This window comes from Buteo buteo, chromosome 9 (assembly GCF_964188355.1).
Source record: "Buteo buteo chromosome 9, bButBut1.hap1.1, whole genome shotgun sequence".
Lineage (NCBI taxonomy): Eukaryota > Metazoa > Chordata > Aves > Accipitriformes > Accipitridae > Buteo > Buteo buteo.
The window spans coordinates 8,491,213-8,512,129 of record NC_134179.1 but is presented as its reverse complement, the minus strand read 5'-3'; the positions used below and the strand labels follow the sequence as shown (position 1 = coordinate 8,512,129).

The 20,917-nt window shown below is 44.7% G+C and overlaps 1 protein-coding gene across 5 annotated transcripts; it reads right to left on the bottom strand.

Moving 5' to 3' along the window:
- Positions 1–945: 945 nt before the first annotated feature.
- Positions 946–19,333, bottom strand: DDX6 (DEAD-box helicase 6). 5 transcript variants are annotated; one of them, XM_075035242.1, is made up of 14 exons: positions 19,201–19,333; positions 16,563–17,026; positions 14,997–15,060; positions 14,413–14,517; positions 13,036–13,165; positions 12,449–12,595; positions 12,111–12,209; positions 11,252–11,370; positions 10,699–10,827; positions 10,248–10,364; positions 8,582–8,645; positions 7,576–7,677; positions 6,658–6,837; positions 946–5,324 (listed from the first exon to the last, which is right to left on the bottom strand). In XM_075035242.1, exons 2-13 carry the CDS (start codon positions 16,760–16,762, stop codon positions 6,662–6,664), a joined length of 1,452 nt encoding a protein of 483 aa, XP_074891343.1. In that variant the 5' UTR covers positions 16,763–17,026; positions 19,201–19,333; the 3' UTR covers positions 946–5,324; positions 6,658–6,661. The 5 variants fall into 5 exon arrangements, with proteins under 5 accessions (XP_074891343.1, XP_074891344.1, XP_074891345.1 ...); XM_075035243.1 differs by having other exon boundaries at positions 19,204–19,320; XM_075035244.1 differs by having other exon boundaries at positions 19,262–19,284.
- Positions 19,334–20,917: the final 1,584 nt, after the last annotated feature.

The following is a 20,917-nucleotide window of genomic DNA, read 5'->3' as shown; positions in this document are numbered from 1 at the left end:
CAGAGCTTTCACAGCACTGCTGCATTAAGGATCAAGAAGTGCTTTGAATAGGACAACCTTCTTCCCTCCCCCAATGACTTCAAGAGCTCTCTGATGAAAAGCTGCAGCCTCGTTTTCAACATTTGCCATGAAATTTTCACACTGTGCTTCAGCTGTGTGCACCACGTATGTTTTATAAGGCCTCTGCCACAAGGATACCCACATAGTTTTTACCTTGCTCCTTGTTTTAACTGCTGATGGTGCTCAGCTACTCCGGCTGCGAGAACTGACCCTAGGTTAGGAACATAGTATTAATGTATATACTGAAGCATGGCAGTAGCTTTCCCTCCCTTTCTAGCCAGCTCTCCCATCACTGCGAGAAAAAGCAGTGCGCCTTTCACAGATACTTCAGCTGAGAACCACAAGTCACTCTGGTCAGAAGAGCCCACCACATCCCACGCCCTCTCGTTAGCCTTGGAAGAGAAACTCACACAGCTGCCCTGCCCCTGAACTAACATGACCAGAGACACAGCACACACAAGAGGTTTCCTGCAGCACAAGCAGCCAGCAAGGCAGAGCTCAGGGGTGACTCTTGGTGAAAGACATAAAGACACAGGTCCAGCCAACTCTTGCAGCACTGCTCCAGCCCCTTACAGAAACTCTCATTGCCAAAGTCGGCTAATTTGGCACTGCAAGCAGATGCCAGGTAAAGTCTACTAGTCTAGTTGAGATGAGCCTGCAGAGCATCAGACCCTGGAAGAGCACATGACACCTAAGGTGGAGGGTCTGTACGGCAAGAGAATGCCTCTTGTGCCTGCAGGTCACTCTGGAGGGCAGACAGCCTTTCCATTTATCAAGATTGGCTTCTCTCCAAAGCTCGTTGCAAGTATCCAACGTATGCCAGGGTTCTCTAGATCAGCACGCTTTTTGCTCAGCACAGTTAAAAGAAAAAAGACGAGACCAAACTGGAGTTCCAGGGAGCTTTTATTGAGTTTAATCAACAAAATCAGGATTTTACCATTCATCTTTTTTGCACTCGGAACTCATGAAACTCTTCACAAGTCAGTGCAGCAACGCACATACAGTCAGAGAAAATACACTCTCAACAAAATCTGAGCTCCACTGGAGAGTTTGCCAATTACCGATTTAACAGAAAGCCAATTTTCCCCTCCCTCCCCTGAATGTTTTCAAGGACTACTCCACGTTCTTTGCTGGTTAACAGTAAGAATACCAACCTCTTGACTAGGGACCAGTGGATTACAATATTCCACCTGAATTGCAAGTAATTTTTTTTCTTGAAATAAAAGTTCCAGTTTCTTTCAATAAAGGGAACAGTGACTATTTTCTTCTCCTGACACCCCTTCCCCATAATTATTGGTTAAAATACAGCAAAGGCTGTATCTTAATAAACCCATCCCTCCCCCCACCCCTCCTTACCCTTCCCTAACTTGTCTACAGCAGAATTTAACAATGCTTCCATGTAGGGACATTTTAGCAACACAACGGTGAACCGAGCAAAACCTATAAGATAATCTGCCAAAGCCTCATTTTGAAGATCAGATGCCTGCTCTTTGGTCCGGAGACCTGGTTTATTACGAAGATAAACTGCGATTCACAAAAGATGGACCAGAAGTTCACAGCAATCAGAAAACTCCCTGCGCGGACTGCTGTTGCCCACCCTTTACCATGGCAGCCATACCACTGGAGTTCCTGGGAACAAAATTTACTTTGTCCTCAGAAAGCAGCAGCTGCTCGGCACCAGGGACATTACAAAGTCCAGCACTGGGACAAGAACCACCGCAACGGCAGCTCAGGAGACATGGCAAGGCATCTCTGTAATCTCTAGAACAGAAACCGAGGCAGGACAGCCGTCTGCTCAGGTTTGTGTCCTATCAGTCATTTGGGGAAAAAAAACCAAAAAAACAAAAACAAAAACAAAAGCCCACAAAACCAACACCCCCCCCCGCAAACCACAAACAAAACCCCCCAAACAAGTGTGTGAAGCATTTTTAAATCCTGAGAGCAGACACCCTCCCCCATCCCAAGTAAAAATAAAGAACAAAAGATCAGAATGAGATGATTTGATACCAACATGTACACAACATGAATTCATGTTGAGCTTCCCTGTTCTTACCCACAAAAAAAGTCACAGAGGGCAAAGGAAAGATGCTCCCATCTCATTCTGGTAATTGAAACATGTATTTGCGACCAACCCACCCCCCTCCCTTGGGGAAAAGCCCTCCAGCAACTGTAGTGCACTCCTGATGGCACACACCTAGAGACCAGCCTACAGTTTATCTCGAGTACACTGGCCAAAGATTGGCGTCACCCTCTTCACAGCCACTTCACCCAGCTGTGAAGCTCCATTTCATCAGATTCACGGAGTGACGCTTCTAGACTTCCGAGGGGAAAAGTGCAGAATACATCAGATTCTCATTCACGTCACCTTTGTCAGAGGAAGTATTTGACCTAGGGCTCATGACTGAAGGCTCCAACTAACGCATAAATGCACAGGCTGGTACGTGACCAGCAAAAACAGGAGCTCACAAGGAATCTCGGGAAACCAAGATTTATACACACTCCTTACTCCTGGGTAGCGAAAAAACAACAGAAAACAAAACAAAACAATAATAAAAAACAAAAACAAAACAAACCCAAAAAACAAAAAAACTAGGATTATCCTAGTCCTTTGGAGCATCTTTCCATTTGCAAGATTGCATCTGTTAGAGATAGCCTACTAGCACCAAAAATAGGCTGCTTCCTTCTTGACAAGAAGCCGCCTAAAAATGGTGCCCCCGATAGTTTAGGTAAGTGCCAATCCTCAATTAGAGGCCAAGTTTAAAGTAATACTTTCAAAAATTCTGTGCTTCAAGAGGGACCATCAACACATGGCACCAGGCTAACCTACCACAAATCCAAGCAGAGCACACACGTCTGACTCGACATTGCTATCCTGTTCTTGTTACATGTGCATGCCCTGGTAAGATACAAAACTTTTATTTACATTTTTCATGTCTTTGTTGCACTAAAATGATCCCTCTTCTGTCTCTCTGGAAAAATCATAAGCTGGCTGCAGTACAAGAGCAAGATTTTACTTTTGGTCAAAGTTACCACCCACAAACTCCCACCCCCCCACCCCCAAAAAGCACCCCAAAATTGTTTACATTTAGTACCTGCCAGTCAGATGTAAGCTGTGTGGCTCACAGAGTGTCTGTGACCAAGCTCTTGAGTTTGTACTCTAGTGCAGCATTTGCTACAATTACGGAGTCACTGCTGACAAAAGGAAAAAAAAAAATCCCAAACACAAAAACCTTTCCATCATGTAAAGTTGTTGTCAGGAGGCACCTGGCTTCTATTTATGATCCTCAAGGAAACGGATGGGTAAGTCCGCCTTGTAGTTCCAAACAATTTTACTCAAATTTAAAAAAAGAAAAAGGGTCAAAATGGGGAGAAATTAAGACAATTAATTTCTGCCTCAAAGGTAAGCAAGCGTGGTGTGAGTGCAGCATCTGTATACACAATAAACAACTGAGCAAAAGGGACTGCATTCATCCAGGTGCCTCCTGCCAGTGTTGGTGAACAGGCTAAAAGGGAATTTAAAAAGAGTACGGTTTTTGATTTGTCTCACTCCTTTTGCCTGTAGATCAGGCCAAACATCAAGCATGTTGGGAGGGGCACAATTTAAAGCAACACTACTTGACCAGAAAGCACTTTTCAGCAATATACAATGCAAAATGACAGACAGCAATTCATGCCAAACAGAGGAGATGGCAAGCAGCTTTCTGCAGCTTCTGACATTAACAGGGGTTTGCCCTTACCTGCTCACAAGTCTGTATAGAGGCCACTCTGGGCAGAAAATGCACAATGCTGCAGGAAGTCAATCAATCCCACAAAGCTCCAGAACTGTCAGTTTATGCATGTAAATTGGTTTTCTATGGTCTCTCTTAAACCCAAATCCACGCCTTACACATATACTGCTCAGCAACACTGACACGCACTGGATTTCCCTCATGCCATGGTGGAACACAGGTCATGGCTCCCTTCAGAGCTTGTCAAGTTCCTGAAGTTTCTAGGGGGGAAATCGAAGAGCATCTCCGAACAGGTTGAGCTACAGATTTTGAGGCCTTGCGGCCCCACAAGTGATCTCTTCTACACAAGCGGTACAGGACAGTGTTGCTAGCACCAGGGCAAACCCACCCTGACAAGGGACACTTGTAGAGGCCTGCTCTTCACAGAGGTCAGAGCCCTTCTCATTGTTTAGTGTTGCAGAAAACTGAGCCCCTCTCATCTTTAGCTGCTCCCATAATCAGTCTAATCCCTTTAACCCCAGCAACCTTCATCACAAAAGAAAAAGTTATATATGAACCCAAACAGAAAAAAAAAATCATATTTACAAAGTTTGTACAATATACACATCTGATTTTCTATGGGACACACTGCACCAGAGGAAAGAGGGCCATGGCTCTGAAACAAGTCTACATATCAAGTGCTGTAACTACTAATGGAGACTCTTATGGAAACCAGTCTTTAGTGTTCTGCTAGAGCATAGGGCTTTTCTTATGGCTCCTGCAAAGGATGACAGGCTGCTCTTTCCTTCTGGAGCTATGATGCTGCACCTAATCAGCCCAGACTTTAAGTTGGTTTCGTTTTAAATACAGGTATTTACAGTGTGGGTGAACTGCAGATGCATATCAACTCCTCCAATTAAAAAAAAAAAAAAGTTGAAGAAAAAAGTAGTATTACCAATACATTTCACCTCCCAGCCCTGGGCTTGAGTACTTGGGGAGGAGGAGAGGGGGAAGAGAGGGGAACTTTGACCTGAAACCAAAAACGGCTGTTGATTCCTTGGGCTGTGTCGGAAAGGTGATATTCTGAATGGTCTCATAGCATAAGGCACTTTGCACGAATAAGTAACAAGCTCTTTAGCTTAAAAACAGATGAGTAACCAGGGAGAAGTTGAAATGCACTCAGTCGATGGTTGAAGAATTTGAAATAGCAGACAAGCTCGTGTTCATCAAGATTCTTCTCTTTTCAGGGTTTCTCTTCTTCCCTTGCTGCCCCTCCCACCCAAAGAAAAAAAAAATTTAAAACCAGCAGTTAGTGCAACTAATGTTCAATCAGCACACAGTGCAAACAAGTGGAAAAACAAAAAGACATTCCTCTTTTTATCTTCTTTCTTCCTTGCTGCCAAATTTAAAAAGAAAAAAAGGCCGAGCTCTTTAGTCTTCATAGTTCCGAAATGAAAAGACGAAGAAAAACCCACAAAGAGAAGGGTATCCCCAAAGAAACGATGTGTCACAGATCTGGATCAAAGGGCTTCACCTTCTAGCATGTGTAATCAAAGCCTGAAAAAAAACAAACCAAAAAAACAACCACAACACCCACAGTTAAATCAATTCTATGCAAAACCGGAACGTAAGTAATGAATCACACTGACTGCGCAGCAGCTCTGGAAAAGCAAAGGGCATTTGGAACAGCTCAACCGCAACCACAGCTTTGCAGAAAGAGGTGCTGCAAATGCCTGACTATACCCATGGAGCATGACTACCTACTGGTTTCTTATCCTTTAGGAAATGGCAAACAGTTCTCAGGCAAGGTCACAGCATTCCCCTTAAGGAAGCCACCCTAGAGCCTTTTTCAAGTTCATCACCCAGGGTGGGGAGGTATTTATTTAGAAAACATGGAGAAAGCTCAGCCAGCAAAGCAGAGGCTGCAAGTCAGCTTGGTGTGACTGGCTAGGGCCCTCCTTAAATGATTTCAAAGAAGGAACATAGGTTCATCTTAATGCCATCTAGCACTCTGCTGCTATGGCCGCCTTTTTTTTTTTGTCACCCAAGAAGAATTTCAGCAGCTTCGTTGGGATTCACTTTCTAATTCATGATCTCTGAGAAGAGCACACAAAAGAATGCATTTCCAACCCAAACTGTACAGTGTCTCATCTTGCACAATATAGCATCTTAATTAAAACCAGATAAAACATCATACTGTAGCTGTTTTGCCTGACTCCAATCCAGGGCGAGTTTTCTTCTTACAAAAGGACTTGACTTAGCAGTTTTTCCTCAGACAATAATCAGAAAAAGCACAGTCGGGAGTCTCCGACAGTGAAACCTCATCTTATCTTAAAGCTATGTAGACGACCTCAAGTGGCAGCAAAGATGAATTACAGCTTTGTTACCAACTTTGTTTACTCGCAGTTCTATGAACCAAAGGATGCACCTTTAGCTTGAACCTGTTCCTTCTTAACTGGTGAGGTGCTTTGGCTCTTGTTAGTGCTCTGTTCCCAAAGCTATCCGTTTTCTCTCCTCACCTTTTTGAGAGTCACCTTCCTCTCTGCCCCTCACAAATTTCTCATGTTAGCTAAGCAATACAGAAAGAATTCCTTAGGCTACTAGTAGCCACCCTGGCCTCTCCATACACCCTTCCCTGCTTCCTTTTACCCCATTTTTGGTCTCCTTAACATGGTCAGCATTTCAATTAAAACAACTAAAAATTACTCATCCTCCACTCCCAGCTTCAGCACATTCACAGAATTCCTTGTACCGTCTATTTCAAACCCTTGTTCCCACATTCAGAGCCTCTTCAGCACATCAGTTTCCCTCTTCCCCTGGGATAACATTCACACATCAGCTCTTTCATCCAACACAACTCCTCTATTTGGAAAGGCATTTACATACGCACATGTTTATTGTTTCTCATCTTCTACAGGTTCACTGTGGTATTCTGCCACATACAGGCTCTTGTCAATGTTGCTTGGTATGGGTTTAATTTCAGTTCCCAACTGCTCCTCAATACTTTTCAGGTTGAATCGATCATCATAGGTGATCAAGTTGATGGCCAGGCCAAGATGACCAAAGCGACCTTGATGATGAAAAAAAAAAAAGATAAAAAAAGACAACAGACCTGAGAAATAGAAGGCTGACTGAAAAAGTCTGCAGACTGTGGAGTTATTAACATCAGTCTCTGATGATAAAAGCAAATCCAGAACCCACCACAGGTCTCTACACCTTTCATATCAGTTTTTGGTAGGGAGTTTCATACTGCTATAGGAATAAGAAAACCCAGGAGATTCAAAATGCTCTGATCAAACCTCCTCATTAATTACCCATGAAAAGTCTTCCAGTACTGCATTATGCACATCCAGCCTTTCTTCAATAACAGAGTTCTTGAACAAGTCTAAACTACAAAGTTCAAGTACAGTGAGTTCCTTTGTTTACTGCCTTCCTTAAGGGTGTATTTTGCTGATGTCCAGACATTAGAAACATACCTTGGAACACACACAGAAGAAACCCATGCTTAAGACACCACAGAAGCCAAGTTTTCAGTAGAGAATTTTCCCAAACTGCAAACAGGAGCATCTATAAGTCTCCTGAGATTAAAGCAAAATATGCTTTCCCCCCACCCCCATTAGGCTGTTTAGGCCAGTCTCATTTGTGAGAATAACCATCTGAGATGATACCCAAAAATAAATTTCTCAGAAAAATCAAAGCTACCTAAAGTAGTTCTCAGATAGACTAATAAAAGCCAGAAGCCAACTGAAGCCTAAGAAACATCACAGTCATCAGCAACTTTGTACCTAAAAGATATTTTTCCTCTCACCTGATCTGCCAATACGATGGAGATAAGTCTCTGCCAGCTTTGGGAAATCAAAGTTTATCACCACATTCACAGCTTGGATATCAATACCTCGGGTAAACAGATCTGAAAGACAAGCCAGGTCATGAAGAAAGTTAATTTAAATGAGATCAATTGCTGACAGTATTTAGGGTGAAAAGATTAACAATGATTAACATTGGCTTGCACTAGGTTCCACATATAAGCTTCCCTTGTATCAAGGACAGCTTACATACAATTCTGTTATGGCTGCTTCTTGCTCTTTATCCATTATAACCATGATTAATACAAGAAGAATAACCAAAACACCAGATCTGCACATCTATGCTGAAAAAGTAATTAGAACGAGCTAGTTTTTTCCACGTTAAGACTACTTCTGAGCAGGTCGTCTTACACAAGCGTCTCCTCACACGATTGTGCATTGCCAATGTCGCAACAGACCTGAGAGCAGAACTACATCCCACTAGCTCAACTATTTTTATTCCACTTCTAGTAATTTTTGTTAATAGGATCCAGACACATGTAGTGATCAGCAGACACTGCCACAATACTGCCCAAACAGGCCATACAATGGAGAACTTGGATCATACACAGGCCAATCGAAACTGTAAAAATATTTAGAAAAGACGAGCTGTAAACATTTAAAGAATCGGCAAAACTCACTCGGGTGATCCTAGCCACAGTTCTACTGATATTTCGTAAAGCTTACAGCCCAACAACTCAGAGAGCACTCACGTGAAAATATGCAGAAAACAGAACTAGTGCAGACAATACTATCACTGTAAAACTATTTGTCAGCAAGCTGCACCTTCAGTTTGTCACAAAAGACAAAAATCTACATGCCTAAAGCAGTACATGCAGGCTTGACAAAGGCATCTTATCAAAACATATGATTTTATTACAAATCACACGATCTATTATACCAGGGCTAACAGCTAATCTGCTTTCTATCACAACCTTTAGAAACAGGAAAACGTTTAGGAACTCTTACCAGTGCAAACAAGATTGCGGCATAAGCCATTTCGGAAATCGTGGAACACACGATTGCGGTGCTCCTGGAAATAAATAAATAAATAAACAAACAAAAAGGGGGGGGGACCAAACAACAACCCCCAAACCCCACCAACTGGTTGTGACTTTGAGGTATATTCAAGTTACAAACACTGAACTTCAATCACATGAATTCCTCCTCATCATTAGAGAACAGCTGAGTCAAAGAAAGCTGCTAGTACATATTTTTTAGCACTTCTTACCCACATATTCTAAAGAACTTACCAGAGTGGCCCTTGGTACGACTTTTAGACACTTAACTGACTGCGTTTTAAAGCCTCCTACAGTTGCATCAAAGCCGCCTCAGAATAGGAGTATCTTGTTATAATTACGTGAAACACACATCAAGGAAGTTAAACTGGTAGTTTAACCATCGTCTTCCCCCAGCCCCCTGCCACATGCAGTGCATGTTTTATTCATTCCCTTAAAACTGACACCAGCAGTAACTTCATTCTCCAGTATGTAGCATTTTTCACTACCAATTCAGAATTAGAGGTGGGATGAGACAATGCTCTGTGAAGACTCTCCTCCCACAAACAAGTCACTTTGGGCCACGCAAAGATCAAGGAGTATCACTGTTAAGGAGCGAAATTAACAGCAGGAATGAACAAGCTGAAGGTTTCCACACAAACATACCTGCATTTTGCCACAAAGATCGTCTATGGACTGGTCAAAAGCATATAAAATTCAGACTTCAAGGAACCCATTTGCATATCTCTGTTCTCAATACTGACACCACTTCTATTTCTGCTTAATTGATTACCGGTCTGCATATGGCCCAGCAAACATTACCATTACCTGTCAGTTTGATGAACAGCAAGCTAGGTTTCCTCTAAAGCTGTCATTTGAATTTATTCTAGCTTACATATAAAATTAAAAAAAAAAAATTTCACAGTACTGCTGTTTTACATGGATCACTTCAACCTTCTGATATCTTTTAGTACACTTACTGAAAACAAGGATATTACAAGTATGAAGCTCGAGGACATGTGAGCTAACATACAATTAACAGAAACCTCTGCACCAACAAAGCTGCATTGGCATTTTTTCAGCATCTACACCAAGACCACAGGTGCTTAGTCACCATACACCAGTCACGGCTTTCGCCAAGACATTTGATCAAAGCCACCTCCCTGACTTCTCAGATTCCCCTGCAGTCATAGTGCAAGATTTACTGTTTGCAAAGCCACACAGATCGCTCAATCGGCTGAGTAGTGGGGTTTTTGTTGTTTGTTTTAAATCAGGCTTGTTTTCATCTCTGTCAGTTACACTGTGTGGTCTAATATGGCTCCCCATGCTGGCAAAAGAGAGGCAGCAAGCACTAAGAACTGTGCCTTCTGGCTGTGATCTGTGCTTACACTGGACTAATTAACCTGACCTGAAGTACTCTTAAGTACCAACTGACCAGCTAATACTGAACAGTCTGGAAAGAGGTTGGGGGGGGACGGGGATGGCGGGGAGACAGTCTAAAACTAAATCCACAGCAAAGCAATACATGTTTCAGTTTTCAAAGAATATGCAACTTTAAAGCAAGCACAAGACTTAATTCAGCTGTGCAGTAAAGCTTGAGGTGGTGTGGAATAAACCGCTGTAGACTTCATACTCACCTGCCTCATTTTAGCATGGATATAGAAGCAGGAATAGCCCAGCTGGGAGATCTTTTTGGCTAGCAATTCAACCCGTTGAGAGGAGTTGCAGAAAATGATCGACTGGTTAATCTGGAGCTGAACATATAAGTAACATGCTCAGTAAATGCAGAATTCTACTAACAAATGATCCAAGACATTAAGTCTAAATCTCTTCCAGAAAGAAAGCAAATCAGGTATGCTGCTGGTAAATTACACAGTACATATTTTTGTACAAGAGGGGAAAAAAATTAACAAAGGTCTGTAACACAAAGGTGTGCAGGACAAGAAGCATGCTTTTTTAGCTTCAGCTAAATAGCACTTTTTGACAAGCAAAAAGTGTTGTTACGCCATCTTTGCCACCCTCAGTCCTATTCCTGGTTCCAAAAGCAAAAAAGCTTCTGCATGTTCTTGACCCAGCCTTACTGCTTACCCTGGAAAACAGCGTATTGAGGCAGTGTACTTTCTGACGCTCAGTTACATAGGCATAGTACTGGGTAACTCCCTTCAAGGTCAGCTCCTCCATCAGATTAATCTCGTAGGGTTTCTGCAAATGGGAATTCTGAAAAATAAAGATAAGGATAAAGCAGGCATACCTACACACAGAGCAACATAAGTACTTCCCACCCTCCAGCACATTTAACTTCCTCCACTGCAAGGATGCACTACCTAGCCACTCGCTCTTCATGCTATACACAGAACAGACAGGGTGAGTAAAATTTCACAAAAAGATTATTTATAAATCCAAGGTGACCAAGCAGGCCAAACAGGAGCACCCTCTGGAAGCAAATCAGTGCAGATGGCATATAGCTGATGTACAAAGTGGAAAACAGTACCTTATAGGCAAGAACTGTGCATACCTAGCTTTCCTATGAATGCTACTGTGGGTCAAAAATTATTTTCAAACTTCTGCCCTAGATTTAGGCTGATTTACTTCACAAGCAATGTCGCCGCCATCATATGTATATGATTACACCTGCACTCACCATGAACTTCTGTACACTCAAAGGGAAAGTGGCTGAGTAGAGCAAAATCTGTCTGTTTTTAGGTAGCGTGAGAATAATGTCTTCCATTATTTGAACAAAATCTTGAGACAGCAACTTATCTGCCTGTAACAACAGAAGTAATAAAGAGTAAGTTAAATTAATGGGGCAAGATATCAGTCTTCTGGTAGTACCACATGGCAGGGTTGGCGAACAAACAAAACACCAGGAGCATTCTCCCTGCCCTTATGATGGGACCGTCCCCTTTGGAGCACATGCCACACTCCAAAAGATATGTGATTTAGCTGCTGGAGACAGGATTGGTCAGTAAAAGGAAGTTTACTGTCTCCTGGTTTTCAAGACTTTGATTTAAACAGAATCAAATTCAGGAAAAATAAATGGAATCTAAATTGAAAAGTTATCAGGGTTCCTATCAGAGTCACCCAAGAGCTTTCACACAAGAATTTTTCTCAACCTCTCACTCAGAAGCCTGTATGCTATTGGGATGTTCATAAATCAGTTTTATAGACAATTATGTGATAAGCACAGCTCACTCATTATAAACTGAAACCAAATGAAATGCATTGCTTCATTTCAGGACAGACTGTTAATCCATTCTCCAGGAACTGCAAAGACAACAGGAAAGGCAAATCTTCCTAGGTTGTTTTCTTAAGAGAATCACGTGCAGAACAATTCTTCTGCCAAAGTAACTTCTCAAAAATACCGAGAAATGGATGAGCTATAACCTTATAGTGTCTCTAAGCAAAGTTTGATTTGTTGCTGTGCATAATGAGGAGACTCGCCAAGACACATCACTGCTTTAACCTGGTGTTAAAATCCCAAGACATTTAACAGGAGCAACTTGCCTCATCCAATACTATCATCTGGACATGCTCAACTTTTGCTACTCCTTTCTTGATGAGATCGAGAATTCTCCCAGGGGTAGCTATCACCACATGCACTGTAAGGTTAGAAGAGCAAAAAAAAAAAGGTTAAGGCGACTAAACCAACGTTTCTAGCATTCATGGCCACATTTCATACGAACAGTTTTAGAGAATAACAACAGCATACAAACAGCAAACAAGACATACCACAGTCTGTCCTGTAACAGGCAAACAGTAACAACAAGCAGAAGTTCCACTGCCACACTGTAAAAGCCACGAACAAACAACAACTGTAGTGTAGCAGAAGTGCTCCAACCTGTATCATCAAGCCTCATTATGTCATCTCGCAAATTGGTTCCTCCCGTTGTTGCCATCACTTTGGCACCTCCCATGTGTTTGCTGACTTGGATACAGATTTGACTGACCTGCAGGGCTAGTTCACGGGTGGGAACGATCACCATTGCTGAAAGTTAAAAGTGTCAGCATAAGTTACTAGTAACACACTGTATCTTAAATAGTAATCCTTAGAGGCGATAGAGACTTTAGGAAAGCTGTACTTCTATGGGGTTGGAGTTCCACTCTGGATATCCTGAACGAGACCTAGAAACTGCTTACAAGGCAAATTCTGTGAAAGGGTTCTCCGTCCCTTGATATTCCCTCCGTGCAAGTCCCCCAGCCAGCATGCTTCCTTATTACTTCAAATCCACTTTCCAGGGCAAGACAGTAAAGTCCAGAAGATGTCCATTTCACCTCCCCTCCACCACTCCCCATTAACTTTCTTTGAAAGTACAAGCAGATAACCTACGCTGCTCAACTTCCTTGACCAGTTTTAGATTCAAGTCTGCAACGTAGCAACTGATACCATTACCCGGCTGCAACTAAGTGAGATCCATCTCAACTGACCTTGTATATTGTCCTTCTTTAAGTCTAGCCGTTCAAGTAAAGGAATGAGGTAGGCTCCGCTCTTGCCTGTTCCATTTTTCGCTCTAGCCAAGATATCCCTACCAGATAAAGCAATGGGGATGCTCTCCTCCTGAAATGCAATGACAAACAGTACATGAGCAATCATAAGCCATGCTCGCTCAAGAGGCTGGCCAAATTTAACTCTCCTCGCTAACAGTACCACGGGAAATCCAATTGTTTCATGAGCAGAATATCCTGCAACTGCAAGTAGTACAGACACGCAGCAGGAAGGAGTTAAACCTATCAGTAAAGAGTTCCCCAACAAAGCAACAGCTCTGCTCCCCATATCCCACTTAAAAGTCTTTAATTTGCCTGGTCATAAGAGAACCAGGGATCAGGTACCACAGGAACAGTAAACCCGTACTGACACATTAGGCAAAAAAGTGAAAAATTAGGGAAAAAAGTGAAGACACAATGACAAGTTACTAGCAAACTCCTGCTATGGAAAAAGATACCCACCTATATCTTAACATCAGAACCACCTCAGGCCGTGTAATTCAAACCTGCACGCTCTTGTGATATACTTTACATAAAACCAGCAGGCTTTCCTTTTGAAACTTCAGCCATTCAAACACAGGCCCCAAGTATTTTTCATTTCGCTGTCTTTTACAGCAACAGCTAAAGAACCCTCAGCCTTTTGGAAAGGCAGCACAGTTAGAATCTGTTTTAAAGCAGACAAATTACCTAAAAGCCACAGTTTTCTCATGCAGAAAGGAGATACAGTGGCAGAGGTATGTCAATGATAACCCTCCAAAGAGCAATTAAATGAGGGTTCAACCTCCCCATCCCCCTGAAGTTTACACATCAACAGTTCTTAACAGAACAAGCCTTAAAAGCTAAAGCAAGATGGAGGGACAGAAAAGTAAACTTTCTAACATTAATCTCTCTCCCATAATCTCCATTACACTCCTTCCAGATGCTTATGATAAAAAAACCAAGACTGCGTAATAAAGCCATAGTTATCTTTGTAACAACTAAAGGCATGCAGCCTATGGCAACTCAGTTTTCGGGAAAATTTACAGAACAGCCCTGTTCTCACCAGGACTACTTACGTGAAGGGTGTTACTGAACAGAGGATTAACACACTAATGCCTCCAGAACGAAAAGGAAAATCCAAGTTAACTTCTCTAAAGTGTAAGTCAGTCCCATCTCTAAGTCACCCACTGCATGGCTTTGTGATTTATTCAGGTAATAGAAATTCTCAACCCCAGTTTTCCCAAATCATGACATGAGTATCCGACATTTAAGCATGAATAAGAATTACAATAAATTTCTAAAAATTAAATACTGCTTGTAAGTAGTCTGTTTGTAAACAACCTGAATAGGAGATGGTTTTTCCCAGCCCATTTCAAAAATTCCCATCAGCAACTCCCGTTTCAAACAGTAATCTTCAAACTCGTTTCCTTTTGTGGAGGTCACGTCCTGAATAATCAAAAAAAGCACATCCATAAGATTAGGTCATACAACCCGCAGCTGTAGATTGGTCTCACTCCATGAGAGACTACCAATGCAGGAAGACCACAAAGTGCATTCCATTACTACACAGGAGTTCCCACTAATCTGTGCAATACCATTCAGTGGAGAAGGAAACATTTGCTTTCTCATAACCAAATACAGTACTGTAAACATACAATGACATCTTTCAATCTGCCTTGCAAGAGACACTGACAATCAGTCCCATGTTGTAACACTAATAAAGTAAGAAATTCACAGCAAATGCTGTTTTTGAGCTTTCCAAGAGAAGCATCTCCCCCAAGCATTTGTAGAACAAATTAATTCTTCATTTAAAACAGCAGGAGCTGAACTGCTTTTGAATTGTTGTTTAGGACAAATATTTTGCCACTGCAGCTTCTCCTCCCTCTTTTATTTAATATTTATTCCTACAATTCAACCATCCTTACCGAAGTTTTGATTCTCAAATCCTTTGGAGGGAGTTTTAAAGTCTTCTTCCAGTCATCACCAGGTCTATAGCAAAAATAAAATAAAAATAAATTTTAAAAAAAAGTTTCATAATTTTATTTTGCATTTTTAGCTTCTTAGATACAGATTACATGTCTCTCAGAACATGTAATATTTTCACCTCCTGAAAGCTAAAAGCACCTACACATACAAGCTCAAGTCTTCTCTGAGCTAAGCAGGATGCAACAGGCAGGAAACTGTAAACACAGAAAACCAGCAATCTGCCAAGTGCACAGAGAATTTGTGAAATCTTTATCCAGTCATAATTCAAGTCCCATTTTTAGGGCACTGAATCAATCCAGTAGAACACAGATTTAAAACTGAGCACTGACTTAGTCATATGACAGAAACTGGCTATAATAAATCCACATGAGAATATTTCATCACTTTAAAAAAAAAAAAACAAAACCAAAAAAACACCAAAAAAAATCTCTTGTCCAGGGAACATCCATTCTTAATCTGTGAGTAATATGAGAAGATAAAAAACACTTTTGGGGAGAAAAATCAAGCAAGTACACACTCCGCTTGTTGATCAAATGTTGTCTTTTGCTCTCAATGAGATTTAGACACCCATCCTCTCTTGAAAGCCACTGTACAGAGGAGAGTAAGTCCTTCTCTCCCCCAGTCCCAGGAAGTCAGGAGTGAATTTTGATGAGTTTAACTCATCAGTTTCATTAGCGTAACTCATAAAAAAAAGGGGGGGGGAACAAGTTAGGCAAACTTTAAGAACCTGAGTACTCCATCACGCACTCTCCGACAACAGCTGGCATTTCCTTCACAAATAATCAAGTAACAAAATAAAAGTGAATGTTATTCAGGGGGAGGAGGAACCACAGGGAAAAAAAGAAAAGGAACACGTTACCATACCATCCAAGTCTTTTACATCTTTCAGAATTTCCAACCAGCCCACTCATGTTTTATTAGCACACTTCCAAAACCAGTTTGATGGTAGTAGAGTATCACAGTGGTACCACGTTATCTCAGCTCAGGCTTTCATGAATTAAAGCCGGAGTATCACACCGAGGAGAGCAAGGGCTACTGTTTAAGATCGATGACAGAAGATAACCGACTGTAAAGAATTTTCCACCATAAGAAAGAACTGCAACAAACAACTGAAAAGCATACACAACTGGACTGAGACTAGGTGGCATTTCCTCCTCTGTCTTAAATTTCAGTTCAGATCCTTCCCACTCCCCAACTTCCCTCTCATACTACTTGCAATGAGCAAAGAAAACAGGATGATGCTGCTGCTCAGTGGGCTACCTCTGACAAGCGGCTACACATTCTGAAAAGCAAAGGATCACATTCAATTTTCACAACAAACACTCTCAGAGAGAAACTTGCAAATGGAAATACAGCTTTCTTTTCATAATGCACGTCACAGGACACTTCTAGCCGCCAGTGTCATCAAACAACAGAAGAAAACTTTTTAAATTGGGAACCCAAGAACGCTTTCCCATACGCGACTTTTAAAAGTTATGTTTGTAGCAGCCGATACAAACACTTACTTAATAGCGGTGGTCATAGTCTGTGCTTGCTGTTGAGTGCCGTTATTGATTGTGTTGGCATTTTTCAGCTGGTTCATCTGTTGCTGAGTTTGTGTGCCTCCACCTCCTGGGCCCCCGCTGGGTTTTACAGGGCCTCTCAACTGCCCATTCTGACTGGATAGACCCATTATAACAGGGTTCTCTGTTCTGGCCGTGCTCATGTTTTTATTTTTAAAGATGTCTTTTTAGACTTCAAAACTTTGAAAGTCAGTACAGAAACTGTAATAACAGTTTATTAGACTCTCCAAAACGAAGAGATAAATAAGTCTTGCTCAATATATGAGTCCTTTATTGCAATGCAGGCAAGCACCTGTAAGTCACTCAAAAGTAAAGTAGTAACTTGCTCTGATGCACTGTGGATCAACTTTTTTTTAAAAAAAGCCCTCTAACAAAGTTGAGTTATATCAGAATTCACTTGCTTCAATCTGAAAGAGAAGCAGATGATAACAATTAGTATGTGGATTTTTATCTACATAAGTCACATCAGTTTACCTTTGCATTTTAAGAACCACTACTTCACAGGCACTGTGCAACAACAGTACTTGCTTTTCTGTTTTCTCGGTGATTATTACCAAGACACATGTCAAATTTTTTTCCCCTTTCTATAAAGCTGTGCCCACCACCTTCAGTCACCAAAGATAATTTTCTGAACAACTGTATTTTCAGCAGCCTTCTAGTGAGTAACCACTTGAAATACACTACCTGTCCTTCCCCCCACCCCATAAAGTAAGCATGAATTATATCAATTGCTTTGCCAGTTCTCGAGGTTCCCCCACTTCTGGGACACAGCAAAACAGCCCTAAAATGCTAAGCAACAACGTTATGCACAAGTTTGTGACAGGAAGCAAGACCACAATATCAAGTGGTCATTCCAGTCAGAACTGACAAAACTCTTAAATTACTCTGATCGCCCTTTGCACTTTGAAAGGGAAATAGAAACCATCTTTTTTTATGGAAATAAACAAACAAAAAAAGCCCCCAAAAACCAGCTTACCCTCCTCCAACCCAAAAATTAGTTCAACCAGCTTACTCAAACTTTTAAATTGGGCATTGATTTAACACCATTCAGAATAGCAAAACTAATGATATCATCAAGCTGAACTGACAGTAGCTTCCTGTTTTGTTAAGTCTAAGTGACTGAGCCTAAACTGAAGCAGTGAGTAATATACATTTACACTAGATATCTAGCTTCCTGCTTATGTCTTCCACATGACGTTACCTTCCAGCTGTCAGTAACAACCCCTATTGCGCTCAAAGGATAACATTTGGTACACATGACCTAATGCTGACACCGTATTTAACACAAAGATGCACCTTACATAAAGCAAGCACAGACCAGAGCCGAAGAACTTGATATTAGGGAGCCAAGACACTCCTAGTCCAAAACCTTTCAGAAGCAGCAGAAAATAGGCTTGCCTGTACAATTTCTCATCACGATGCATCTGTATCTTTGGAAAACGCAAAGAAAAACTAGCAGACTACTGCTTCCTAACTTCAGCGTCCACAAAAAACGTGCGCTTCCCCAGTGAATAAAAGGCATTCCAAGAGAATGGGGAAAAGGAATTCAGACTCTTCCCAGACCTCCCAGCTGTTTCCACGGGTGGCAATCCTAGCTTCACAGCAAAACTTTAAAGTTTGCAGAACTAGGATTTTCCTGCTAGTTATCCTCCTGACTGGAAGGACTCCTTCAAGGCATCTTTGAAAGCAGACCGCTCCTGCCCACTGACTTTCTGAAAACTGGACGAGTCACACAAGTAACCAGGGCCGCCTCAAAGGCCCGGACACCAACGGCGAGGAGCTCCCCAATATCGTAGGAAATGGAACCTCTCAGTCCCTCGCTCCTAACTACCCTTTACGAGAGAGATTAAAAGAGAACACGCACAGCCTCACCGAACCCGACAAACCTCTCCGTTCCGAGACGAGAAGCGCCACCATTTCGCAAACCGGCGGTCCAACGGAAGAAAGCCCCCCCCGCGCCCCGCACCACGACTCTCCCCTCCAGGCGCAGACCAGGTCGGCGGGCGGCCGGGCTAGCGGTCAGGGCAGCCGCCGCTAGACCCTTCCCCTCCTCTGCCAGCAGCCGGCCCCGCCGCGCCGCGCCTCAGCAGGGCCGGGCCGGGCCGGCCCCGGCACAAAGCGGCCGCGCAGCTCGCCCGGCCGCCGGAGCCCCCGCCGTGCCCATTGTTTCCGCCGAGCCCGGGCCGCACTGCGGCGTCGCCCCCGCCGCGGCAGAGGGCGGCGCGGCCGCCGCGGCCCTGCGGCGGGGCCGCCGCCGCCCGCGAAACGCAGCTGCGCCACACCGGCACCTCCCGGCCGCGAACAATGGAGCGGCCCCCGCCCGCCGCCCCGCCGCTCGGGCCGGCGGCGAGCGCCGCCGCGGCCCCGCCCCGCGCGCCGGCCCCGCGGCCCAGCCGCTCCCGCCGCGGCCCGGGCCGGCCGCCCCCGCCCCGCTCGCGGCTCCTCGGCGCCGCCAGGCCCCGCCGCTCCCGCGGCCCGCCGCAGGCCGCGAGGCTCGGCCGGGCGGCGGCGGCGGCGACCCCCCCTCCCCGCCCCGCTCCCGCGGACCCGCGCCCGCCCCGGCGCCCTGGCCCGTCCTCACCGCCACCAGCCGCGCTCCCCCCCTCGCCCAGGTATAAAATCCTCTCGCTCCCCCTTGGTGCCTTGTTATGGCGACTCGACGCTCCAAGATGGCGGCTTCCTCCTTCCTCCCGTGCGCCCTCCCCCTCCCGGCAGGGCAGGCCGGCCCCGCCCCGCACGCACGCACGCACGCCCGGCGCGCGCCACGCCCGGCCCCGCGTGGGATCCCCCGCACCGCGCTCCGCCGGCCACGTGACCGCGGCGGCGCCGTCCTTCCGCCCCTGCGCGCGCTCCCGGTGGAGCCCGCGGCCGGTCCTCCGGCGGCGGCGGGGGAAGCGGTCCCGGAAGGACCGCGGAAGGAATAAAGGCTTCGGAGCGGGGGCAGCCCCGTCCTCCGCTGGCGGTGGGGCGGGCACCGCTCCCGCAGCTACGGCAGCGTTTTTGGCCATTTACGTCTCCCTAAGGCAGAGGGGGACGCGTAGCCACAAAGGTAGAGGCCGCCAGCGCCGGCGGCTTCTCTGGCTCGGGAGCAGCACGCGGCGTGGACCTCGTCACAAAAGATACCGGGAACGCTCCTGTTTCCCGAGAAAAAGCCTGCAAAGCTAACGCGACGTCGTTGCGTAGTCACTAAAACACAGCTGACACAAACATAAGAATAAAAGACTGACCCGCGGCCTGCAGGAGCCGTAACCGCCGATGATGACGGGGTGCAAGTCACCATTTCCTTTTCGGATGGCTGTGGCTTAGACGAGGATCTTGCCGAACTGAGGCACAACAGGGATGTAATCTTCAACACCGGCCTAAAAATGCTGGTAATTCCCAAACTGCTTCGCAGACAAATTTTTGTTCAAATGTTTCTTTCCAAAATGGGCACAATGAAACGGGGAAGCCCGTTTGTTTCCTCTCACCTTTCCGTTTTCTCCTAGTTCCTCCCATCTTACAGCCGTCTTTAGATCACTCTTTATCCCTGCCCTCTGCGGCAAAACGCGTGCGCGGGGCCAGCACTGTGGTGCGCGAGGTGCGTGTGCCCGCCCGTAGCGCCACGAGAGGTCCACGAGTCGCAGCCGGAGGAAGACGCCACACCATTCCCTCCTCTGCCAGCCACAGCCCCATCACCTCCATCAGGCCTGATGACCCTTCCACTGCGATAATTTCACATATTCCTGCCCGACTCTCATGGGAAATGAGATCAGCACAGTCTCGTCCTTAATTTCTTTCTTCCATTTGCTCCCAGGCTACCTGTGGATCCGCTGCGGGGCTGCTGCCGTGTCCTGAACTGCTGTCCCCTGGGGCAGAGAGGTGGTCCCTGGCGCCGAGCTCCCTTGTCAGCCTCTCGCCTGCCTGATGCGTCCCTCTTTCTTCTTAAAGCTTCTATTCCATGTGTGGCAAGTGGAAAAGGAACCTGAAAAGACAGGCGTTGTGCCTTCAAATGCCAGGGGAGCAGAAAAGCTGCATCTCATCTGTTTCTTGCTCTGCTAGCTTGGTGTGCCGCTTGTTGGTGGAAGGGCACAGCAGTTATGGCTGGAGAAGCTTCAACTCCCCCATTCCTGCAGTCAGAGGCACACGCTGGGCACAACCTTTGTTCTCCGGTGCCTGCTGCTGCTGCTCTGGCCCTGCTGCGCGGGGACCGGCATTTCATCTCAACTCTTCGCAGGCCTAAGCATCGCACTTCGCACCGAGTTGTACAGGAAATTGCATGCTCTAACCTTAAAAGAACAAATGACAACAGAAATTAACAG